The 26,888-nt window shown below is 42.7% G+C and overlaps 1 protein-coding gene across 1 annotated transcript in view; it reads right to left on the bottom strand.

The window, feature by feature from the left end:
- Positions 1–26,888, bottom strand: part of CABLES2 (Cdk5 and Abl enzyme substrate 2) — a 110,366-nt gene that overhangs the window by 56,783 nt on the left and 26,695 nt on the right. Inside the window, exons 2-3 of the mRNA XM_053707242.1 lie at positions 15,894–15,986; positions 15,357–15,434 (exon numbers count right to left, since the gene is read on the bottom strand). Of these exons, the coding sequence (XP_053563217.1) occupies positions 15,357–15,434; positions 15,894–15,986 (171 nt within the window). The remainder of the gene's footprint in view (positions 1–15,356; positions 15,435–15,893; positions 15,987–26,888) is intronic.

The following is a 26,888-nucleotide window of genomic DNA, read 5'->3' on the forward strand; positions in this document are numbered from 1 at the left end:
TGCTCCCCGAGTTACATTTACTGGGGCAGGACATAGCTCCTTATAAGGGATAATGGCTTGCTGCTATATTCCATATGGACAGTAGTGGCTTTGCAGGTTATTTGCATGCATAAGGTGAGGTACACAATTATTACATAGCTGGTTAACCTGACACAATGGAACAATCTTGCAAAGTACACAGAATTTAATTGAGATATTATTAGGAGAGCTACCTCCAAAGTATCAGACATAATAACAGGGGAAACACATGTGGGAACCCATAGACACAAAACTGTTTATAGAACAATAGTATGTAAAAACACACAAATGTTAAAAAATGATGGTAGAGAGACCTCTACACTAACTGCCAGCCAAATATGCACCTCAGACACTGATAAATTATAGGAAAATTTATAGGCTTAAAGATCCAAATGCTCTCCAACCATCCCCTCTAGCAGCCCTTGAGAGAGTACTCACCCCCTCCTAGGGACCTTAGTGGAAAACAGCCCTCCAAAAAGCAGAAAACGATGTTAGAAGCCAAGAATCCCTGAGTTCTGCCCAGATACAGAAGCCTGAGAGTACGGAGAAAATGTGCAAAGTGAGGGGGCGGGGCTACAACTCAGAACACTCCCAGTGCCTCAGAGATTCCAAAAGTATGCATAAAAGTAAAAATGCATAATTTTGATTCCTATACCCCAACCAGAGCTAACCGCTGTCTTCCTAAGGAAATCGGTGACTGTTGTGAGCAATCTGTTTTTTTCTTAAAGGGCCATACCCCCTATTTTTTAAAAGGGAAAAAAATGAATACCAAAAGCCAAAGGCAGAGTAAGATCCTGGGGATTCCTAAATAGTTCTCATGGCCCTTAATATATCTTTTGGGGCTATAAAAAAAAAAAAGTGTCAGCAGGTAGGCAGGCTAAGTCCCCTGGCTATGCTATACTTGTAATAAAGTATCTTCTGTATCTGCTGTATAAAGGCTTATACGCACCCCTCCACTGAGTTTAACAGGCGGATATCTGTAGCTGGATTCAGTAGAGAGCACATCCAGTGCTTGTACAGGTACAGCAGAGGATCTGAGTGGAAATACCTGTAGTCCCACCGGGGGAGGCTAAGGGACATATCCCAGCGAGGCCTGAGGGAAGTTAAGGCTGAAATACCATAGGAGATACTGCACACATAACAAGGTATTCCTATAACCGTGCATCATTCAGAATGCTGATTTCTTCTGTTATTTGCTTCTTACTGAATTAAAAAAGGTCCTAGGGGTTGTGAGTCTTATATTGGTCTGAGCTCCCACAAAATAATCCAAGTAGCTAGAGCACTTCTGTCCTCAGCCTTCTCCTGGGAGGCAATAAACAAAACTAATGAGATGGGAGGGATTGAAGCTCTTGTGTGGGTTCTAGGCCTCCTCCTAGGGGCAAGAATTATATTACAGATGAATATGGATCCATATGGACTATCATCATCAGATGAAAGAAAATGTTATTTAAAGATAATTACTTTTTATGGAAGAGTTAACGATATATAATCTACATGAGCATGCTTAAAAAGTCAGAAATAAGACTGATTATTACAGTTTTATAGATCCTGCTTTTATCCCCAACAAATACAATATTAAAGGGACATTACTGCTGGACACAACTTCAGCTGAATGGTCACTATGATATTGTTTTTTTCTCCTATGCCTGCAGCTCTCTTAAGAGCTGTTCTCTATTTTAACCCTTTACAAGTGCTGGTTGGTGAAGCTCTGTGTTTTCACACTGTGCGCCATTTGGAAGCTCACATATTCTTGCACCCTGTGTCAGAAGCAGTTAAAATCCACAGATCATTGATGTTACCGGCTGTATTCTGCATTTTGGATTACTGTTTCACTAGGGCCAATATCTCATACCCAACAGGAAAACCAGATCAATGTGATACTATAAGCTGGGGAATATCCAACTACCCCTGGGGTGGGTCATGTGACCTAGACTGGGTATTAAAGCTGTGTTGGATTGTAACACAAGGGGTAATTCCACTTTAGGATTTTGGAGATTAATGTAAGTTAGCCCTTATTTGCTGGTAAGGATTTGGGATAAAGAAGCTAGAGACCATATGATGTTAATCCCTTCATACCTGTACTCTCCCTGTTGTCACAGTGGCAAGCTTGTGGCAAAGGTGGATATTTAGCCCTGCCTATAGTAAATTGACTATTGCAGGTGGGTTTGTATTGTACACTTGTTACAGTGATTTGGGATTAATTAACCCTTGTATCCCTGTCCCTTATAGTCTCACGGACAGAGGTGATATAGTGGTACACCCCTGTTCATGACACGTATTATTTCTGTCACAGAATGCAAGTATATCTAAGCTCCATGATGGTGGTGCCCAGTCTGAGGATGTGGAGCTTCTCCAATTTTTAAGGGAATAAAATAAGAGAACAGCTCTGAAAATAGCTGCAGCAGTAAAAAAAATAAAAAAATAAATAAATCAATAGCATGGTGAGTAGTAAACCTGCTATTGTAGTTGTGCCCAGAAATGTAAAAGGACCAATCAACACTGCAGGATATTAATAGAAATGTGTGCAAGATATTAAAATAAAATTCAGTTTTATAATCCCTGAGAATGATTGTTAAAAAAATTTTATGGCTTTCCTCGCCATCCCGGGTTACGTGGGTGCGGGTGCTACGGTCTAATGAAAACTGCATTTAAGTGATGTCACCAGCAATCCAGGACCTCGCTTCTGTGGTGAAGCAGTGCACTGCCAATAAAGGCATACTGAAGGACTAATGTACATAGTTGCAGGGAAGCAGCATCTCGGTTTCAAAGTTAAAGCCATCAAGCTATTGAAAAATGCAACAAACATTTTGGACATCTAAGCTTCTAATTTGTATATTGTATAACTAAGTCAACTAGTGCAATGTGAGTTGACAAATGTAATAAACAGAGATTTATTATTATTTCACTACAGATATCTAAATTTGATTTCTTTTAGTCCTAAACTCCAAACATGTATTTTATTGGATGGTGCTTTAAATAACCAGATCTTTCTAGTAGAAGCCAGCCTCTCGAGTTAGCAACAACAAATTAAGTGGGCAGACTGTACAGACAAGCTAGAAGGAACAGCTATATTAGCCAACAAGCACCTTCAAATAGTATGCATAACGTGTATAAGCAAGTTCAGGTCTGCCTTTCCATATTAACATTTCTAAACTGTGATTGGACTACAAAGAATGACAATCACTGAGCAGTTGAACCTCTAAGAGCAGTGGGAGGTCTTAGGAGCAGCCAGAGATTGATGGAGGAATAAAGAAAACTTTTATAAAATAATATGTTTTACCAAAAAAAAAAACAAAAAAAAAACACCTTAAATTATGCTTACCTGATAATTTTCTTTTCTTCAGATGGAAAGAGTCCACAGCTGCATTCATTACTTTTGGGAAATAAGAACTTGGCCACCAGGAGGAGGCAAAGACACCCCAGCCAAAGGCTTAAAAACTCCTCAAACTTTCCTCATCCCCCAGTCAATCTGCCAAGGAACAGTAGAAGAAATACGAGGGTGAAAAGGTGCCAGAAGAATAAAAATTAAGAGACGCCCCACAGAAAAAATACGGGTAAGCATAATTTAAGTTTTCCTTCATAAATGGAAAGAGTCCACAGCTGCATTCATTACTTTTGGGAAAACAATAGCCAAGCTATAGAGGACACTGAATGCAAAAATGGGAGGGTACATTAGGCAGCACATTCTGAGGGCACAAGGCCTGAAAAACCACAACCCAAACTTCGCTTCATCGGAACTGGGCAAAAAAACTATAAGGAAAAGGCCCCAAGGACACTGACCCGCAGATAGTCCGAAAGCCTAACTAGAGACCGCAAGCAGACTCACTGAGCCAACACTCCTCCAGGAGAACCGTCGCCCAATAGTCGGTCCTTACACAACCCTTACTAGCACAGTATCAAAATCCCCAAAATGGAGAGAACAAGGGTAAGCCAAAGGGATACCCCAAAGGTACAGCAAAATCCATACAGGAAGGACCCCCTTCAAAGGAAGGTCAAATCTACAGAGACCTGAATGGATCCTGAGAACAAGGGGAGACAATGCCGAACCCACAAGGAGCAGAAACATCTCCAAAACATCGTGCAAAAGCACCGAAAAAGACAGCTGAAGACAAAGTCCTCAAAACGTCAGAACTCAGAAACTGAGCAAACAGAAATAACAAGTAGCAAACTCAGAGAAAAAACATCTGAGTCTAGTAACACGCTGCCATCCGTAGGAAGACACATAGAAAACACTATCCATAAGGAAGAAGCGGCAGCACAAAATAGACTGCCCAACCTCCTAAACAGAGGACACTCTCCAGGCAATCTAGGCCACCAAGCCTACTCACAGATCTCAAAGAGGGAGAGGTACAGAAGCTCTAAAAAGAAGGTCCACTTCACCCCCCCAGACTTAAGGATGAACAGCAGATCTCAGATCCTACACCTAGCCGGACCAGCCCAAGCAACGGCAGATCTGAAAGCAAGGGAACCAAAAGGAACCCCAAAACCGGCCCCCAAAAGGGCAGAAGAATGGACACAGCCACTTCAACCTAAAGACAAATCGAGCAGGCGTTAGACCCAAGGAGATCTAGCAAGGCCACCCGACTAAGTCTCAATGCGGAGCCAACAGCTCCCCAGATGGACAAGAACAACTCAAAGAGCGGACCAATCCCCGTACCAGATAAACATCTGTTCCAACCTCCCGAACACAGGAGAGGCCCCTAAAAAGGGAACCACACCTCCGTAAGGAGGACAACGAGCCCCCTGAAGAGGAGAGCGTTGATAAACCCCCGCCCATAAAACAGAAAGTCGTAGGAAGACTTGAGAGGACACAAGGCCACGTCACTGACGAACACGGAAGAAACCCTTAAAACACCATTGTGCTAGCACACATCAGACGCAAAAGTGACAGCTGAGTAACTGCCAACCTTCCGTTTGCTAGGCAGGAAAGCCCACCGTCAGGTCACGTCAGTTGGCTGTCCCAAGGGAACCGTATCGTCCGGCACAAGACAAGCCCCAAGGAGCACCAGCTCTCAGTAAATCTGACCAAGTTGTAAACAGAACAGCCAGAACAAGGGCTAAGCCCAAGTACCCCGGAAACTGGAACCCCCCAGCCAGTCCTAGGATCATATGGTCCAGTAAAATCCCACAGCAGGATCCACAAAAGAAAACGCTGAGTAAAACCCTCAACAGGAAGATCAGGACAAGAATCCCAGGCCCCACAAATGTTTAGATTAAACAATTTTCCAGGAACCTAAATCCCTCGTCTGATATCAGAAAAACAGACCTTCCAGGGAAAAAAAAACAGAATTTATGCTTACCTGATAAATTACTTTCTCCAACGGTGTGTCCGGGCCACGACGTCATCCTTACTTGTGGGATATTCTCCTCCCCTACAGGGAAAGGCAAGGAGAGCACACAGCAAGAGCTGTCCATATAGCTCCCCCTCTGGCTCCGCCCCCCAGTCATTCGACCGACGGTTAGGAGAAAAAGGAGAAACCATAGGGTGCCGTGGTGACTGTAGCGTATAAAGAAAAGGAAAAAAATTTCAAACCTGATTAAAAAACCAGGGCGGGCCGTGGACGGACACACCGTTGGAGAAAGTAATTTATCAGGTAAGCATAAATTCTGTTTTCTCCAACATTGGTGTGTCCGGTCCACGGCGTCATCCTTACTTGTGGGAACCAATACCAAAGCTTTAGGACACGGATGAAGGGAGGGAGCAAATCAGGTTACCTAAACAGAAGGCACCACGGCTTGCAAAACCTTTCTCCCAAAAATAGCCTCCGAAGAAGCAAAAGTATCAAATTTGTAGAATTTGGCACAAGTGTGCAGAGAAGACCAAGTCGCTGCCCTACATATCTGATCAACAGAAGCCTCGTTCTTGAAGGCCCATGTGGAAGCCACAGCCCTAGTAGAGTGAGCTGTGATTCGTTCAGGAGGCTGCCGTCCGGCAGTCTCATAAGCCAAACGGATGATGCTTTTCAGCCAGAAAGAAAGAGAGGTAGCAGTAGCTTTTTGACCTCTCCTCTTACCAGAATAAACGACAAACAAAGAAGAAGTTTCCTGGTTAATGTTCTTGTTGGAAACAACCTTTGGAAGAAAACCAGGCTTGGTACGCAAAACCTTATCTGAATGGAACACCAGATAGGGTGGGTCACACTGCAAAGCAGATAATTCAGAAACTCTTCTAGCAGAAGAAATAGCAACCAAAAACAAAACTTTCCAAGATAGTAACTTGACATCTATGGAATGTAAGGGTTCAAACGGAACCCCTTGAAGAACTGAAAGAACTAAATTTAGACTCCAGGGAGGAGTCAAAGGTCTGTAAACAGGCTTGATTCTGACCAAAGCCTGTACAAAAGCTTGTACATCTGGCACAGCTGCCAGTCGTTTGTGTAACAAGACAGATAAAGCAGAAATCTGTCCTTTTAGAGAACTCGCTGACAATCCCTTATCCAAACCTTCTTGGAGAAAGGAGAGGATCCTGGGAATTTTAATCTTACTCCAGGAGAATCCCTTGGATTCACACCAACAGATATATCTTTTCCATATTTTATGGTAAATCTTTCTAGTCACAGGTTTTCTGGCTTGGACCAGAGTATCTATCACTGAATTTGAAAACCCGCGCTTGGATAAAATCAAGCGTTCAATTTCCAAGCAGTCAGCTGCAAAGGAACTAGATTTGGATGTTCGAATGGCCCTTGTACTAGAAGATCCTGTCTCAAAGGTAGCTTCCATGGTGGAGCCGATGACATATTCACCAGGTCTGCATACCAAGTCCTGCGTGGCCACGCAGGAGCTATCCGAATCACCGAGGCCTTCTCCTGATTGATCCTGGCTACAAGCCTGGGAAGGAGAGGGAACGGTGGAAACGCATAAGCTAGGTTGAACGACCAAGGCGCCACTAATGCATCCACTAGAGTCGCCTTGGGATCCCTGGATCTGGACCAGTAGCAAGGAACCTTGAAGTTCTGACGAGACGCCATCAGATCCATGTCTGGAATGCCCCATAATTGAGTCAACTGGGCAAACACCTCCGGGTGAAGTTCCCACTCCCCCGGATGGAAAGTCTGACGACTCAGATAATCCGCCTCCCGGTTGTCTACTCCTGGGATGTGGATTGCAGATAGGTGGCAGGAGTGATCCTCCGCCCATTTGATGATTTTGGACACCTCTCTCATCGCCAAAGAACTCCTTGTTCCCCCCTGATGATTGATGTAAGCTACAGTCGTCATGTTGTCTGACTGGAATCTTATGAATCCGGCCTTCGCTAGTTGAGGCCAAGCCCGGAGAGCATTGAATATCGCTCTCAGTTCCAGGATATTTATCGGGAGAAGAGACTCTTCCCGAGACCATAGACCCTGAGCTATCAGGGAATCCCAGACCGCGCCCCAGCCTAATAGACTGGCGTCGGTCGTGACAATGACCCACTCTGGTCTGCGGAAACTCATTCCCTGGGACAGGTGAACCTGGGTCAACCACCAACGGAGTGAGTCTCTGGTCATTTGGTCTACTTAAATCATTGGAGACAAGTCTGTATAGTTCCCATTCCACTGCTTGAGCATGCACAGTTGTAATGGTCTTAGATGAATTTGAGCAAAAGGAACTATGTCCATTGCTGCAACCATCAACCCTACTACTTCCATGCACTGAGCTATGGAAGGCTGCGGAATAGAGCGAAGAACTTGACAAGCGTTTAGAAGCTTTGACTTTCTGACTTCTGTCAGGAAGATCTTCATTTCTAAAGAATCTATTATTGTTCCCAAAAAGGGAACTCTTGTCGACGGAGACAGGGAACTCTTTTCTACGTTCACCTTCCACCCGTGAGATCTGAGAAAGGCTAGAACAATGTCTGTATGAGCCTTTGCTTTGGAAAGAGACGACGCTTGGATTAGGATGTCGTCCAGATAAGGTGCCACTGCAATACCCCTTGGTCTTAGAACCGCTAGAAGGGACCCTAGCACCTTTGTGAAAATCCTTGGAGCAGTGGCTAGCCCGAATGGGAGAGCCACGAACTGGTAATGCTTGTCCAGAAAGGCGAACCTTAGGAACTGATGATGATCTTTGTGGATAGGAATATGTAGATACGCATCCTTTAAATCCACGGTAGTCATAAATTGACCCTCCTGGATTGTAGGTAAAATTGTTCAAATGGTTTCCATTTTGAACGATGGAACTCTGAGAAATTTGTTTAGAATTTTTAAATCCAGAACTGGTCTGAAAGTTCCCTCTTTTTTGGGAACTACAAACAGATTTGAGTAAAACCCCTGACCTTGTTCCACAGTTGGAACTGGGTGTATCACTCCCATCTTTAACAGGTCTTCTACACAATGTAAGAATGCCTGTCTCTTTATTTGGTTTGAAGATAAGTGAGACATGTGGAACCTTTCCCTTGGGGGTAGTTCCTTGAATTCCAGAAGATAACCCTGAGAGACTATTTCTAGTGCCCAGGGAAACTGAACATCTCTTGCCCAAGCCTTAGCGAAGAGAGAGAGTCTGCCCCCTACAAGATCCGGTCCCGGATCGGGGGCTACCCCTTCATGCTGTTTTGGTAGCAGCAGCAGGCTTCTTGGCCTGTTTACCCTTGTTCCAGCCTTGCATTGGTTTCCAAGCTGGTTTAGTCTGGGAAGCGTTACCCTCTTGTCTAGAGGCTGCTGAGTTGGAAGCCGGTCCGTTCCTAAAATTGCGAAAGGAACGAAAATTGGACTTATTCTTAGCCTTAAAAGGTTTATCTTGTGGGAGGGCATGGCCCTTTCCCCCAGTGATGTCTGAAATAATCTCTTTCAATTCTGACCCAAAAAGGGTCTTACCTTTGAAAGGGATATTAAGCAATTTTGTCTTGGAAGATACATCCGCCGACCAAGACTTTAGCCAGAGCGCTCTGCGCGCCACAATTGTAAACCCTGAATTTTTCGCCGCTAACCTCGCTAACTGCAAAGCGGCATCTAAAATAAAGGAATTAGCTAACTTAAGTGCGTGAATTCTGTCCATGACTTCCTCATACGGAGTCTCCCTACTGAGCGACTTTTCCAGTTCCTCGAACCAGAACCACGCCACTGTAGTGACAGGAATAATGCACAAAATAGGTTGGAGGAGGTAACCTTGCTGTACAAAAATCTTTTTAAGCAAACCCTCCAATTTTTTTTATCCATAGGATCTTTGAAAGCACAATTGTCCTCAATAGGAATGGTCGTGCGCTTGGCTAGAGTAGAAACCGCCCCCTCGACCTTAGGGACTGTTTGCCATAAGTCCTTCCTGGGGTCGACCATTGGGAACAATTTCTTAAATATAGGAGGAGGGACAAAAGGTATGCCTGGCTTCTCCCACTCCTTATTCACTATGTCCGCCACCCGTTTAGGTATCGGAAAAGCATCAGGGTGCACCGGGACCTCAAGGAATTTGTCCATCTTGCACAATTTTTCTGGGATGACCAGATTGTCACAATCATCCAGAGTAGATAGCACTTCCTTAAGTAATGCACAGAGATGCTCTAATTTAAAATTTAAATGTCACAACATCAGGTTCTGCCTGCTGAGAAATTCTTCCTGTATCAGAAATGTCTCCATCTGACAAACCCTCCCTCACTGCCACTTCAGATTGGTGTGAGGGTATGACAGAAAAATTATCATCAGCGCCCTCCTGCTCTACCGTGTTTAAAACAGAGCAATCGCGCTTTCTCTGAAATGCTGGCATTTTGGATAAAATATTAGCTATGGAGTTATCCATTACTGCCGTCAATTGTTGCATAGTAACAAGCATTGGCGCGCTAGAAGTACTAGGGGTCGCCTGCGCGGGTATAACTGGTATAGACACAGAAGGAGATGATGTAGAACTATGTCTACTTCCTTCATCTGAGGAATCATCCTGGGCAACTTTACTATTTGTGACAGTACTGTCCTAACTTTGTTTGGACGCTATGGCACAATTATCACACATATTTGAAGGGGGAACCACATTGGCTTCCATACATACAGAACATGATCTATCTGAAGGTACAGACATGTTAAACAGGCTTAAACCGGTTAATAAAGCACAAAAACCGTTTTAAAACAAAACCGTTACTGTCTCTTTAAATGTTAAACAGGGCACACTTTATTACTGAATATGTGAAAAACTATGAAAGAATTATCCAATCTTTACCAAATTTTCACCACAGTGGCTTAATGTATTCAAAGTATTGCACCCCAATTTTCAAGCTGTTAACCCTTAAAATGTGGAAACCGGAGCTGTTTACAATTTTAACCCCCTTACAGTCCCAGCCACAGCCCTTGCTGCGACTTCACTAATCCCAGGGGGATATACGATACCAAATGAAGCCTTCTAGGAACGTTTTCAGTGGATTCCAGACCCTCACACATGCAGCTGCATGTACTGTACTCAAAAGTAACTGCGCAGTAATGGCGCGAAAATGAGGCTCTGCCTACTACAGAGAAAGGCCCTTCCTGACTGGGAAGGTGTCTTTACAAGTGCCTGGCGCTAAAAACGTCCCCCAATGTTATAAAAGTGTGAAATTCAACTTCAAACTGCATATAATCCTTAAATAAAGCAATCGATTTAGCCCCTAAATGTGTCTACCAGTATATAGCCCATAATAAGCCCTTTATTCTGTTTGAGTCTAAGAAAATGGCTTACCGATCCCCATGAGGGAAAAATGACAGCCTTCCAGCATTACACAGTCTTGTTAGAAAAATGGCTAGTCATACCTTGAGCAGAAAAGTCTGCAAACTGTTCCACCCAACTGAAGTTCTCTCAGCTCAACAGTCCTGTGTGGGAACAGCAATCGATTTTAGTTACTGCTGCTAAAATCATACACCTCTTTTAAACAGAACTCTTCATCTCTTTCTGTTTCAGAGTAAATAGTACATACCAGCACTATTTTAAAATAACAAACTTGATGGAAGAATAAAAAACTACAACTAAACACCACAAACTCCTCACCATACCCGTGGAGATGCTACTTGTTCAGAGCGGCAAGGAGAATGACTGGGGGGCGGAGCCAGAGGGGGAGCTATATGGACAGCTCTTGCTGTGTGCTCTCCTTGCTTTTCCCTGTAGGGGAGGAGAATATCCCACAAGTAAGGATGACGCCGTGGACCGGACACACCAATGTTGGAGAAATCCAGAATAACACGGATAACAAGAGCAAGAAGCCCTTGCAAGTACCGACCCAAAGGGAAGAGACCATCACTTGCAGGAGCCCAAAACTCCAAAGAGCCAGGGCCATAAAAGGACACTAGAGCTAACAGGCGTCCAAGCAACATTAACATGACTGTGCTTGAAAGTGCGACTAATCCCCCTAAGGAACACAGGGTGCTGCTCATTTTATCAACCTCGAAAGGAGGAGAGGCTGAGTAGACCTCGCCGGGGATCGAACTAGTAACCCTCGGATTGCTAAAGTACAGAGTAGCCACAGAGCATTAGTATGCCGAGCTAGTTGTCCAACTAGCCACGATCTCCAGACACAAGGGGAACGGTGATGACAAGTCACCCGAACAGAGCAACATCAAGCCTCCACATCACCTCAGATTCGAAGTCGGAGGAGTACAACATGGGTTTGGATGCCACCTGGATGGCAATACCTGAACCATATGAGTGGAACACCACTAGGACCTCTTCTATCCCAAGAAAGAGAAGAAGAGCATTCCCAACACTGGGAAATGACCCCTATCCGGAGCCCAAAAGGACCTCACTGTCTAATGTCCCGAAAAAGGAACAACCAACTCCCAAAGGGAATCTAAGTCACCTGAAGGCGACCCATCCACAAGGAGAAACCAACAATCCAAGAGGTCTCAATGAAGAAGAGAGCCACTAAAAGAACAAGTCCAAAAAGGACAATTTCCTAAAGCAACACCACCCCGACCAGCGGAAAGAGGCACTAAACCCTCTAATTTTCCCACCACGTGGGAAGGAATACTCTAGGTTCCGAGGGTATCGGAGACAACATAGAGTGATGCAGCAAAATTCACTGACCCAGTCACCAGAGAGACGGCTATTTAGGACAAACAATCCCAAGAGCCGCAAGTCCTCTTGAGAATGCTTAGCTGAAACTTGTAAAGCAAATAACACTCAGCACCCCAACTTGACCAGCAAGGTATAATAGGTGCCACGTGTCTGAATAAGCCACAAGACAGAAGATCTGAACCCAAGCAGGACCAGCCTGCAACCCGGCTAAATCCGCCCCCAGAGAGGGAGGAAGAAAAACAGACAAACATGGGACCAACGTGTCCCGAACAACTTCCGTAGAAGCAAACAGCGAGTATCGATCCCAGACATTCTTAAGTTCCCGCAGGAAACATAGTATGAAAAAGGAAAGAAAATATACTAACCGGATAAAATAAAATAACAGGCAACCCAAGGGTTAACGCCCAAGAAGAACAGAAAGATCCGCAGGACCAGCCTAACGGAAACCCTGTTCTTCCAACAAAATTGGGAAGGATCTCAATAACAAAGGAGATTACTTCATCCCCTCCATGTCTAACGAGGTGAGCCATTCGAAGGAGGAGACTGATGAGTCCCATAACCGAGAAGGATAGGGTCCCCAAACAGCTCAAAAACGTGTCTGAGTAGAACACGAAGGCGAGCCAGCATGTAACGAAAGGCACAACACTCAGGAACAATTACATCCGTAGGGAACTTCACATGCCCTCCAGTGGCCGAGAGACATGGAGCAATCGGGCACGAGCACAATCGCAAATAAATATCTGGACTTTGTAGACAAGCAAGCGCCAAAAGCATGTAAAGCGAAAACGTTCCACAATCTCCGGGGGAACAATCCACCCTATGAGATAACCTGGGTTACCTGCATGTGTAGTAGTGGTGTGCATCTTCACTGGTCTCACAATTCGATTTGATTATCCTGTCTACAATTCGATTCTGCGATGCATCACGATTACTGCCGATGATTTTCATGAACTTGTTCTATTTTATATATATATATATATATATATATATATATATATATACACACACACATACACACACACACACACAATATATATACTATATAATGTGTGTGTGTGTGTGTGTGTATGAATATATATGTAATCTTTCAAACAACTGTGAAAGATGGGACAGCGCTCATAAACATAATAGAATATACACAGAAAGAAATGTATCTGTAGATTTATTTGAAAAAGGAAAGTGGAAATGCACAGTGAGAAATAATGAGTCTGGAGTTCCAGAGTAACTTTGTCTCCCTAACTACAGCTGCATGTTCAAGGTAGTCTGTCTCCAGGTTTTACACCAGCTGCACCACATCAGGACTTTCTGTGCGCACACTGCGCAGATATCCAACACGGAGAGCACTCTCAACAGACCTCCCCTCTCACACACAAATGTTCCGGTCAGGAATTTTTATGACACCTAATGCCGACAGCAGCCTGATGTAAATAGTGAATCTTTTCTTGTATTATCGATTCACTGTATACTGTTGCAGTCTCTGCTGCATGTTTGCTCTCTGTCAGACCCCTAGCCCAAACAAGCATTTATGGGTTGCTATTAGCTATAGTAAGTCAAGTTTTACAAAAGGCACACAATTGACTCTCAAATGTTGAAAATAAAGTAGAAAATTGGGTGACTTTTGTAAAACTTAACTTACCATATCTAATAGCAACCGATAAATGCTTGTTTAAGCTAGGGATATAACAGAGAGCAAACATGCAGCAGAGACCGCAACAGTAAACAGTGAATCGATAATACAAGAAAAAAATTCAATGTTTACATCAGGCTGCTGTCGGCATTAGGTGTCATAAAAATTCCTGACCGGAACATGTGTGTGTGAGAGGGGAGGTCTGTTAAGAGTGCTCTCCGTGTCAGATATCTTCGCAGTGTGCGCACAGAAAGTCCTGATGTGGTGCAGCTGGTGTAAAACCCAGAGACAGACTCCTTTATGTCGGCTTCTCTGAATATACTGCATCGCGATGCATCACTGAATCGATTATTTTCAGCTGCCCTAATGTGTAGCAGTAGTAGTAGTAGTAGTAGGGAGCAGTAGGGAACTCGCTTCCCGGAGGGGAGGACAGCCCCCCCCCCCCCCCCCCCCCACCGAGGCGGATGGCTCAGCAGTCCCTTGAATCCCCGAACCCGAGGAACAAGACGCTCTAGGACAACCTAAAGAACATAACTGACTGACCTGAGTGAATGGGGTCAATTTGCATTTGTCACAGGACGAAGAATCTGAATCAGAAAGTTAATCTCAACATCAGCATCCTCCATAACTGGATAAAGGATAGCAAAAAATGGACTATATAAAAAACAATTTAAACGGCACCTGACACCCACAATGGCTGAGGTACTCACTACCTCCTAGGAACCAGACACCAGCGGACTAGAATTCTCCGACGCCACACCGTCAGGATTGCTTAAATGGGAGACCAGAACGTAGACACGCCCCGGTCACAAGGTGAACTGTACAGTCCAAAAAAGCGCGCCCAACTGTAGGGTCGCGTCACTTCGAAAAGGTTGTTATGTTCCAAAAAGCCACAAGCCCAGTTAACACTACACATAAGCAGATTGAATCACATAAACATGATTAAAAAAAACCCTATTCAATAATCCCCTCAGGATATATTAACCCTTGATTCCAAGATGCTAAAGGAGTACCACTGAGACCCTGTATTTTTCATGTGAGTTCGCAGGAACAAATGAGTTACAGTACAATCATGAAGAAGTAAAATAAAACGATCTTACCGGAATCTATGCAGTGGAACAGGAACACGGTCCTTCAAGTGTGACGGATATTAACCTTGTCTCCGCCATGGACTTGAGAGAAGGAAGCACTCAGCGAAGCAAAGTTTGACAAAGCCAATTGCTTGTGGAGTTGTTAAAATGAGTCGGGATGGTTTCGCAGAAAGATTCTTCCTGCATCTCCGGACTCCAACTTTCATCCAAGTCCTCACTGACAGACTGACAGGATTACTTAAAACTCCCGTCCCATGTCGAAGAGTACTACCTTCCATAAGAGATGAAAAACTTCTGACACTTCTCTGCCAACCTCCTGGGACGAAAGGCCAAGAATGACTGGGGATGAGGGAAGTGGGAGGTGTATTTAAGCTTTTGGCTGGGGTGTCTTTGCCTCCTCCTGGTGGCCAGGTTCTTATTTCCCAAAAGTAATGAATGCAGCTGTGGACTCTTTCCATTTATGAAGGAAAAAAAAAAGTGGTTTTATTGTAATATATGTTTACTATACTACAGTTTTTAAGTATGTCAAAGAGACTAATGTTTACTGGTCCTTTAATGTCTATTTAGATGAAAGTGATAGAAGGTGATCATTTAGAGACTTTCTAAAAACCTTGTGGGCTGGTGCTGGCGCTGGCGCACACACACACACTTAATATGGGCATGTTTCTTAGGCTCACCTGATTCTTAGGCACTCTCCATATGGCAGGACAGAAAACGCTCCACAGAGTGATCTTTTACCACAGATAAGAACTATTCTATTAAAAGACAATAAATAAATGATAAATACAGTTATTTTATAAACACACTTAGATATATGCATCAGACCTAACAATAAGTGCATTCATTTATGATGCTAAGTCTCAACCAGAATGTCTAAACAAGTTAGCATTTCCCAGCACCTTTCTAGTGTTACACAAGGAATTTGTGCTGAGGGTAAAGTCAAAATTAAAAAATTATATGATTCAGATAGAACAGGCAGTTTTATTTTTTTAAAAAAAGTACTTCTATAATCACATTTTCTTAGTATCTTTTGTTGAAGAGCATACTTAGGCTCATCAGCATTAATGAACTACTGGGAGCTAATAGCTCATACAACATTATCAATTTTTAAAAGGTTATTTAAAACAAACTTAGCTGTATTTTTAGGTGACTGTACCACGTCAATGCAGTTCTAGGTTTGCTAGAGCTAGACTATATCAACCACAATGTCATACCTGCCATTCCGGATGTCGTACTGTTTCATGTTTTTAATGAAATGGACCTTTTTTAAAACAGACTGTTGTGGAGACTCAGATTGAAGCTTCGTACTAAAATACAAAGAAGAAACAGTTTAGTTGCAAGAAAAAAATAAAATAAGCTAATATTGTAGACAAAGGCCTGGACTTCAATTCATCACAATTCCCACGTGACAAAAAGCTTAATTTGCTAAACCCTTCTAATCCGTAAGAACCGTCACTTGAAAGAAAAAAAACAGAATTTATGTTTACCTGATAAATTACTTTCTCCAACGGTGTGTCCGGTCCACGGCGTCATCCTTACTTGTGGGATATTCTCTTCCCCAACAGGAAATGGCAAAGAGCCCAGCAAAGCTGGTCACATGATCCCTCCTAGGCTCCGCCTACCCCAGTCATTCGACCGACGTTAAGGAGGAATATTTGCATAGGAGAAACCATATGGTACCGTGGTGACTGTAGTTAAAGAAAATAAATTATCAGACCTGATTAAAAAACCAGGGCGGGCCGTGGACCGGACACACCGTTGGAGAAAGAAATTTATCAGGTAAACATAAATTCTGTTTTCTCCAACATAGGTGTGTCCGGTCCACGGCGTCATCCTTACTTGTGGGAACCAATACCAAAGCTTTAGGACACGGATGAAGGGAGGGAGCAAATCAGGTCACCTAAATGGAAGGCACCACGGCTTGCAAAACCTTTCTCCCAAAAATAGCCTCAGAAGAAGCAAAAGTATCAAACTTGTAAAATTTGGTAAAAGTGTGCAGTGAAGACCAAGTCGCTGCCCTACATATCTGATCAACAGAAGCCTCGTTCTTGAAGGCCCATGTGGAAGCCACAGCCCTAGTGGAATGAGCTGTGATTCTTTCGGGAGGCTGCCGTCCGGCAGTCTCGTAAGCCAATCTGATGATGCTTTTAATCCAAAAAGAGAGAGAGGTAGAAGTTGCTTTTTGACCTCTCCTTTTACCGGAATAAACAACAAACAAGGAAGATGTTTGTCTAAAATCCTTTGTAGCATCTAAATAGAATTTTAGAGCGCGAACAACATCCAAATTGTGCAACAAACGTTCCTTCTTTGAAACTGGTTTCGGACACAGAGAAGGTACGATAATCTCCTGGTTAATGTTTTTGTTAGAAACAACTTTTGGAAGAAAACCAGGTTTAGTACGTAAAACCACCTTATCTGCATGGAACACCAGATAAGGAGGAGAACACTGCAGAGCAGATAATTCTGAAACTCTTCTGGCAGAAGAAATTGCAACTAAAAACAAAACTTTCCAAGATAATAATTTAATATCAACGGAATGCAAGGGTTCAAACGGAACCCCCTGAAGAACTGAAAGAACTAAATTGAGACTCCAAGGAGGAGTCAAAGGTTTGTAAACAGGCTTAATTCTAACCAGAGCCTGAACAAAAGCTTGAACATCTGGCACAGCAGCCAGTTTTTTGTGAAGTAACACCGACAAGGCAGAAATCTGTCCCTTCAGGGAACTTGCAGATAATCCTTTTTCCAATCCTTCTTGAAGGAAGGATAGGATCCTAGGAATCTTAACCTTGTCCCAAGGGAATCCTTTAGATTCACACCAACAGATATATTTTTTCCAAATTTTGTGGTAAATCTTTCTAGTTACAGGCTTTCTGGCCTGAACAAGAGTATCGATAACAGAATCTGAGAACCCTCGCTTCGATAAAATCAAGCGTTCAATCTCCAAGCAGTCAGCTGGAGTGAAACCAGATTCGGATGTTCGAACGGACCCTGAACAAGAAGGTCTCGTCTGAAAGGTAGCTTCCAAGGTGGAGCCGATGACATATTCACCAGATCTGTATACCAAGTCCTGCGTGGCCACGCAGGAGCTATCAAGATCACCGACGCCCTCTCCTGATTGATCCTGGCTACCAGCCTGGGGATGAGAGGAAAGGGCGGGAACACATAAGCTAGTTTGAAGGTCCAAGGTGCTACTAGTGCATCCACTAGAGCCGCCTTGGGATCCCTGGATCTGGACCCGTAGCAAGGAACTTTGAAGTTCTGACGAGAGGCCATCAGATCCATGTCTGGAATGCCCCACAGCTGAGTGACTTGGGCAAAGATTTCCGGATGGAGTTCCCACTCCCCCGGATGCAATGTCTGACGACTCAGAAAATCCGCTTCCCAATTTTCCACTCCTGGGATGTGGATAGCAGACAGGTGGCAGGAGTGAGACTCCGCCCATAGGATGATTTTGGTCACTTCTTCCATCGCTAGGGAACTCCTTGTTCCCCCCTGATGGTTGATGTACGCAACAGTTGTCATGTTGTCTGATTGAAACCGTATGAACTTGGCCCTCGCTAGCTGAGGCCAAGCCTTGAGAGCATTGAATATCGCTCTCAGTTCCAGAATATTTATCGGTAGAAGAGATTCTTCCCGAGACCAAAGACCCTGAGCTTTCAGGGATCCCCAGACCGCGCCCCAGCCCATCAGACTGGCGTCGGTCGTGACAATGACCCACTCTGGTCTGCGGAATGTCATCCCTTGTGACAGGTTGTCCAGGGACAGCCACCAACGGAGTGAGTCTCTGGTCCTCTGATTTACTTGTATCTTCGGAGACAAGTCTGTATAGTCCCCATTCCACTGACTGAGCATGCACAGTTGTAATGGTCTTAGATGAATGCGCGCAAAAGGAACTATGTCCATTGCCGCTACCATCAACCCGATCACTTCCATGCACTGAGCTATGGAAGGAAGAGGAACGGAATGAAGTATCCGACAAGAGTCTAGAAGTTTTGTTTTTCTGGCCTCTGTTAGAAAAATCCTCATTTCTAAGGAGTCTATAATTGTTCCCAAGAAGGGAACCCTTGTTGACGGGGATAGAGAACTCTTTTCCACGTTCACTTTCCATCCGTGAGATCTGAGAAAGGCCAGGACGATGTCCGTGTGAGCCTTTGCTTGAGGAAGGGACGACGCTTGAATCAAAATGTCGTCCAAGTAAGGTACTACAGCAATGCCCCTTGGTCTTAGCACAGCTAGAAGGGACCCTAGTACCTTTGTGAAAATCCTTGGAGCAGTGGCTAATCCGAAAGGAAGCGCCACGAACTGGTAATGTTTGTCCAGGAATGCGAACCTTAGGAACCGATGATGTTCCTTGTGGATAGGAATATGTAGATACGCATCCTTTAAATCCACCGTGGTCATGAATTGACCTTCCTGGATGGAAGGAAGAATAGTTCGAATGGTTTCCATCTTGAACGATGGAACCTTGAGAAACTTGTTTAAGATCTTGAGATCTAAGATTGGTCTGAACGTTCCCTCTTTTTTGGGAACTATGAACAGATTGGAGTAGAACCCCATCCCTTGTTCTCTTAATGGAACAGGATGAATCACTCCCATTTTTAACAGGTCTTCTACACAATGTAAGAATGCCTGTCTTTTTATGTGGTCTGAAGACAACTGAGACCTGTGGAACCTCCCCCTTGGGGGAAGTCCCTTGAATTCCAGAAGATAACCTTGGGAGACTATTTCTAGCGCCCAAGGATCCAGAACATCTCTTGCCCAAGCCTGAGCGAAGAGAGAGAGTCTGCCCCCCACCAGATCCGGTCCCGGATCGGGGGCCAACATTTCATGCAGTCTTGGTAGCAGTGGCAGGTTTCTTGGCCTGCTTTCCTTTGTTCCAGCCTTGCATTGGTCTCCAAGCTGGCTTGGCTTGAGAAGTATTACCCTCTTGCTTAGAGGACGTAGCACCTTGGGCTGGTCCGTTTCTACGAAAGGGACGAAAATTAGGTTTATTTTTTGCCTTGAAAGGCCGATCCTGAGGAAGGGCGTATATCAGAGATAATCTCTTTCAAGTCAGGGCCAAACAGCGTTTTCCCCTTGAAAGGAATGTTAAGTAGCTTGTTCTTGGAAGACGCATCAGCCGACCAAGATTTCAACCAAAGCGCTCTGCGCGCCACAATAGCAAACCCAGAATTCTTAGCCGCTAACCTAGCCAATTGCAAAGTGGCGTCGAGGGTGAAAGAATTAGCCAATTTGAGAGCATTGATTCTGTCCATAATCTCCTCATAAGGAGGAGAATCACTATCGACCGCCTTTATCAGCTCATCGAACCAGAAACATGCGGCTGTAGCGACAGGGACAATGCATGAAATTGGTTGTAGAAGGTAACCCTGCTGAACAAACATCTTTTTAAGCAAACCTTCTAATTTTTTATCCATAGGATCTTTGAAAGCACCACTATCCTCTATGGGTATAGTGGTGCGTTTGTTTAAAGTGGAAACCGCTCCCTCGACCTTGGGGACTGTCTGCCATAAGTCCTTTCTGGGGTCGACCATAGGAAACAATTTTTTAAATATGGGGGGAGGGACGAAAGGAATACCTGGCCTCTCCCATTCTTTATTAACAATGTCCGCCACCCGCTTGGGTATAGGAAAAGCTTCTGGGAGCCCCGGCACCTCTAGGAACTTGTCCATTTTACATAGTTTCTCTGGGATGACCAACTTGTCACAATCATCCAGAGTGGATAATACCTCCTTAAGCAGAATGCGGAGATGTTCCAACTTAAATTTAAATGCAATCACATCAGGTTCAGCCTGTTGAGAAATGTTCCCTGAATCAGTAATTTCTCCCTCAGACAAAACCTCCCTGGCCCCATCAGACTGGGTTAGGGGCCCTTCAGAGATATTAATATCAGCGTCGTCATGCTCTTCAGTATCTAAAACAGAGCAGCCGCGCTTACGCTGACAAGTGTTTATTTTGGCTAAAATGTTTTTGACAGAATTATCCATTACAGCCGTTAATTGTTGCATAGTAAGGAGTATTGGCGCGCTAGATGTACTAGGGGCCTCCTGAGTGGGCAAGACTCGTGTAGACGAAGGAGGGAATGATGCAGTACCATGCTTACTCCCCTCACTTGAGGAATCATCTTGGGCATCATTGTCATTATCACATAAATCACATTTATTTAAATGAATAGGAATTCTGGCTTCCCCACATTCAGAACACAGTCTATCTGGTAGTTCAGACATGTTAAACAGGCATAAACTTGATAACAAAGTACAAAAACGTTTTAAAATAAAACCGTTACTGTCACTTTAAATTTTAAACTGAACACACTTTATTACTGCAATTGCGAAAAAACATGAGGGAATTGTTCAAAATTTATCAAATTTTCACCACAGTGTCTTAAAGCCTTAAAAGTATTGCACACCAAATTTGGAAGCTTTAACCCTTAAAATAACGGAACCGGAGCCGTTTTAAACTTTAACCCCTTTACAGTCCCTGGTATCTGCTTTGCTGAGACCCAACCAAGCCCAAAGGGGAATACGATACCAAATGACGCCTTCAGAAAGTCTTTTCTAAGTATCAGAGCTCCTCTCACATGCGACTGCATGCCATGCCTCTCAAAAACAAGTGCGCCACACCGGCGCGAAAATGAGGCTCTGCTTATGCTTTGGGAAAGCCCCTAAGGAATAAGGTGTCTAATACAGTGCCTGCCGATATTATTATATCAAAATACCCAGATAAAATGATTCCTCAAGGCTAAATATGTGTTAATAATGAATCGATTTAGCCCAGAAAAAGTCTACAGTCTTAATAAGCCCTTGTGAAGCCCTTATTTACGATCGTAATAAACATGGCTTACCGGATCCCATAGGGAAAATGACAGCTTCCAGCATTACATCGTCTTGTTAGAATGTGTCATACCTCAAGCAGCAAGAGACTGCACACTGTTCCCCCAACTGAAGTTAATTGCTCTCAACAGTCCTGTGTGGAACAGCCATGGATTTTAGTTACGGTTGCTAAAATCATTTTCCTCATACAAACAGAAATCTTCATCTCTTTTCTGTTTCTGAGTAAATAGTACATACCAGCACTATTTCAAAATAACAAACTCTTGATTGAATAATAAAAACTACAGTTAAACACTAAAAAACTCTAAGCCATCTCCGTGGAGATGTTGCCTGTACAACGGCAAAGAGAATGACTGGGGTAGGCGGAGCCTAGGAGGGATCATGTGACCAGCTTTGCTGGGCTCTTTGCCATTTCCTGTTGGGGAAGAGAATATCCCACAAGTAAGGATGACGCCGTGGACCGGACACACCTATGTTGGAGAAATGGAATTACATTTAACAGCAAAATCTAGGTAAACATATGACAGAATTTCATAGAATCAAGAGTGACCAAAATAAAAGTAAAACATGGTAGATAACTATTTCAACATTGATGATGAAAACCTGTGTTTTAATTTAGGTTGTGTCATTTATCCAGGAAAACATTTTTTTTTCGCTCATGATTCAGATAGAGCATACAATTTTAAACAACTTTCCAATTTACATATATTGTCTAATTTGGTTAATTATTTAGGTATCCTTTGTTGAAAAGCATAGGTAGGTAGGCTCAGCACCTGGGTGCCATTTGGTGATTGGTGGCTGCACATATAAAATATAAGGATGTGTAGTTAATACATTTAAGTAATTTTCCATAATTGCAAAATGAACATTTTTCCACATGCAAACATTTCATTGCATTATTACACGAACATTTAGATGGTAGGACTGCACTGTCCCCATCCATGGTTTAGAGGTGTTACAGTGCTAGGAATGCATCTGAAACCCTTGGTAAATGGATTTTCATGCACATTTCATATGGATTGGAATGGATTTAAACCTGAACCCCTTCCCCAAATAAAAGCTCTTTAATTATGATGAATTAAAAAGGGGGCCAGGTTCAAACTAGAAGAAGACAGAAAACCACAAAAAGCCATTTTTAAATGGACATGAAACCCAAACATTTTCTTTAAAAATTTAGATTTATTATCAAATTTGCTTCATTCTCTTTGTACCCTTTGTTGAAGGATCATTAATGCACAACTGGGAGTTAGCTGAGCACACTGGCTTTGCCAGTGACAATAGGCATATATGTGCAATCACAAATCAGCAGCTAGTTCCCAATAGTGTATTGTTGTTCCTAAGCCTAGCTAGGTGAGATTTTTAACAAAAATAAGAAGTAAACTGGAAATTTGTTTAAAATTGCATGTTCTATCTGAATAAGGAATGTGACTTTGTAGTCCCTTTAAAACATATCAAAGCAGAGAGATAGGAAGAAAGAGCAAACATATAATTCCAGAGTGGCAGCTCCACAGCAATAGTGCTGATGCTCCTAGATTGTGTGGGATAATGAATGTAAATTTTGATGATAAAAAATTTGATTAAAAACAGGGGCACTTTAATTCATCAAAATTTACATTTCACTTGTGTTGTGAAAATACTAACCTTTTAATCCTGACAGCCGCTCCTGCTTCCCCCAGTCGTCGCAAGCCTCTTCCTACCTCAGAAATGACAGATAGGTCATCCTCCAATCACGGCTTACCCCCCCCGGGGGAAACAGTGTCTGATTTAACTCCATGATTGGAGGAAGCCGGATTCCTCATTTTAGTCCCAGGAAGAGGCTTTGCGACGGGCGGAGGAAGCGATGCAGCGGCTGTCAAGATTAAAAGGTATTTTCACAACACAAGTGAAATGTAAATTTTGATGAATTAAAGTGCCCCTGTTTTTAATCGAATTTTTTTAAAAACGGGCACTTTATCATCAAAATTTACATTCACTTTAATATGTTCAAAACAAACTAAATCAGGGGTAGACAAAGATAAAACACCACCATACAATACAGGCCATGCATAATAGCTTATGAACATTTTGAACTAAATGGTTTCAATAAGAAATGCAAGGAGCCAAAAGTAAAGGAAATGATAAACCTACACTCTGGGGTTATTCTGCCCATGAACAAAGGGAATTGCAAATTCTTGGAGTAAATAAAACATCACTTTTTATCATGAACGATCAAACAGATTTTGAGGTTAAATTAAGGTATGAAAAATGTTAAATCAACTGGGATATGGGTTCCTTATTCAGAAATGCAATACTGACTTTGTCATGTGGAAGGAAGTGATACAAAAAGTTTAATCATCAGTTTTGCAAGTTTAATGCATACGTCTCTCTTGTAAGTTTATTATTCAGCTCCATGAGGGTGGGTTGATACAAGCAATATAGGACTATTTTACCTGAACTATACTACACAGATACAAACTTTGCTACCATAATTTATTGCCAAGCTTACTGTATAAAACACAAAAAAATCTGCAGAAGCTTCATGCATGTGCAACAGCACTTCTTATGTTTCTGAGCAAAGGGAATTTGTGCATGAATGTTCAAAACTTTGGCATAGGACAGGTGATACAATCTCTGATGGGCCAGGCTAATTGAAGACAACCAAACAGTAATATTTGTATTGATTAAAATACTAATAAGAAGTACTAGGGTGCTAAAAAAGATCTACCCGTGCTTTATGTTGTTCTGCCTTCAAAACAAGAGCCACAAATGAACATAGGATCAGAACAATGTATTAGTAAATGTTTAGCAATCTTTAAATCTGGCAAAAAGGTGCTAATGGCGCCTTAAAGAACGTGCCTGGCACTTGTGTACGCACTCATGCCTGTCCGTGTTGGGGAGGCTAAATGTCAAGGTCACTGAAGCTGCCACACTGCGCTTACCACATAATCGGAAGTGTGGTTCACCTGTAGGCTCACAAACATAATAGGAGAGCAGCTCTTCCTGGAGCACAGCTCCAGTCTTAGACTTGGAAGATCTGCCAAAAAAACATCTGCACCAACTATCTTTCTTGCACCATTTCTTTTTCTCTCCTGGGTCTTATGCCATCCTACAGCCATTGCAGTAGTTTTCAGCATCAGGGCTCTCACATAGTAGGAGCCATCATTCTGCTTCTGTACAGTTAGGGGAACATGCTGTGGTTGTTGAGGGCACTGGTAGCTGGAGCACCACTGTTGTAAGCAGTCTACTGGGCTGCAGCTGCCTTAGGGTTCAGGTATTTCTGGAGCAACTGTGGGTCCTATTCTGCAGAGACTGTGGTACTTCATGTAGAACAGAGCTCCACTACTTAGTAAGTGCAGCTTAGACCAGGATCGTTGAGTGCTGTTATTGGTGATGGAGTCTTGCACTGAGGGTGGTACGTATGGGTTCTCCTAATTGTCGTGCCACTACCGAATGTGTTTTTAATTTTACCATGGCCTGGGTTATCTGTGCATGTGCCAGTCACCTCAGTGGTTAAACCTAAAAACACTGATTATCCAGAACATATTGGGTTAAACCACTAAAGTTACTCAAACAAACCCATATATTCTGTTATACATAAATATATTTTATGCAAAAAAAAAAAAGTCTGGTTCCCAATTTTTTGAGATGGCTCCAAAATCTTAGACATTTGTCAAGTCCTTCTTTAAAATATGAAGAACTCAATTAAAATGTAATAAATTCAACTTCTGAACTAAAAAAAAAAATTGAAACTTTCACCACTGATCCATGCCTCAGCTGTTGAACATGAAGAGGGTAAAATCCACTCTAGAAACTTTAAAAGGTATCCAAATCACATACATAATATATTGCATATGCAACACATGAAGAAATATCAGTGATTGCAGTGTATTTACTGACATGTGGTTACCACAACACCAATATAAAACAACTGGATTGGTAAAAGAATAACCCTTTATTGCATTATCCAATTTATTCCTATTTATAAAAATGCAAACCAAATCGTTTTTTGTTTTTTTTATTAAACAAAACTTGCATCAGAGGATGTCCTGATATCCACTCTGTAGTCTCCAAGAAGGTATGCAATGTTTACCTCTCTGCTGCTTTACAGATGTCTGTTGAGGCATTAGTTCCTGCTACCTGAAGAGAAAGCTCTAACTGAATGTATCATATGACCTGATTAATTGATTTGATCTGTGATTGATAAGGTTTAATACATTTCACAATTCATCTTGCTGAAATCAGCAAATATAATAAACATCCTGTTAACTTATTTATAACCCCAGAGGTGTGTTCGCTAAGAGAAGCCAGAATCTACAAGCCCTGACAGCAACAAAAGGTTGCTGCACACCTCCCAACATTTTCCAGATAGTATCCGGGTTAAGATGCTGGAGAACCAATGGTAATACAGAACAGAGCTTGTCTGTTCGGTGGGCGGCACAAGATATCATGTTGGCATGGTTTGAACATACTATGAGAGATCACAATGGAATGAAGCATGGCCACTCAGTTACTGGGACATATATAGGGAAGGGAGTGCAACAAAAGGGAGACCGTTTACAATCAGGGATCATCCAGGAAAATGTGGGACAATTGGCAATCTACAGCTTTATCAGTTGCAATTTAAAATGTAAACAGCTTTTTCTTCAAATTGTTCAGGAATAAAAAAAATATTTTATAATAGTTATTTTATATTAATGACATAAAAAAGTTACAATATCCCTTTAATGGTGCAGAATGGCAACCCCTCATCAACAGAATAATGCACTTGCCTTCAGGTGGAATTATGCATGTGCACAACTAGATGCAGAAATTGTTGCTGGCCACCTACAACATTAGGAGTTGAGAAAGTGGCTACATCTGCGATTATTTAAATCAGAATTTAATATATCAAATATTTAATTTATTATCTCCAGAATAGGATTAGACAAATCATTATAAGCAGCAGAAAATAGAAATTCAGTTATGGCTCCTGCAAGGTTCAATTATTTTACCTACCTGTATATACATAAACAAACATGTTTGTCAGTTTGTGGCTGGCTCTTTAATATGCTTAGGGCTCCATTTATCATTGTAATTCTCCCACATTTACGCCTATAAATACGGTGTTGGAATTGTTCTATTTATCAAAGCAAAATACTCCTAAAAATAAGCAAATACGACCGCAAAATTCTCCCACTATATTCTCTCTCGCCGAGGCGCACATGTGCGCCTAAGAAAGCACAAAAAAGCCCTTTTTTGGTCATATTTTTAAAAATACGCCTTGCTAATCGCCGAAATTCAGATTTATCATCATTTTGCACCTTAGGAGAACCTAAAATTCTCCTACAAATACAACCACAAAAGTTTTCCAAAACCACTGTGGAGAACATTGAATTTACTCCACTTTTTTCGGGAGAG

Source organism: Bombina bombina, chromosome 1, assembly GCF_027579735.1.
Source record: "Bombina bombina isolate aBomBom1 chromosome 1, aBomBom1.pri, whole genome shotgun sequence".
NCBI lineage: Eukaryota > Metazoa > Chordata > Amphibia > Anura > Bombinatoridae > Bombina > Bombina bombina.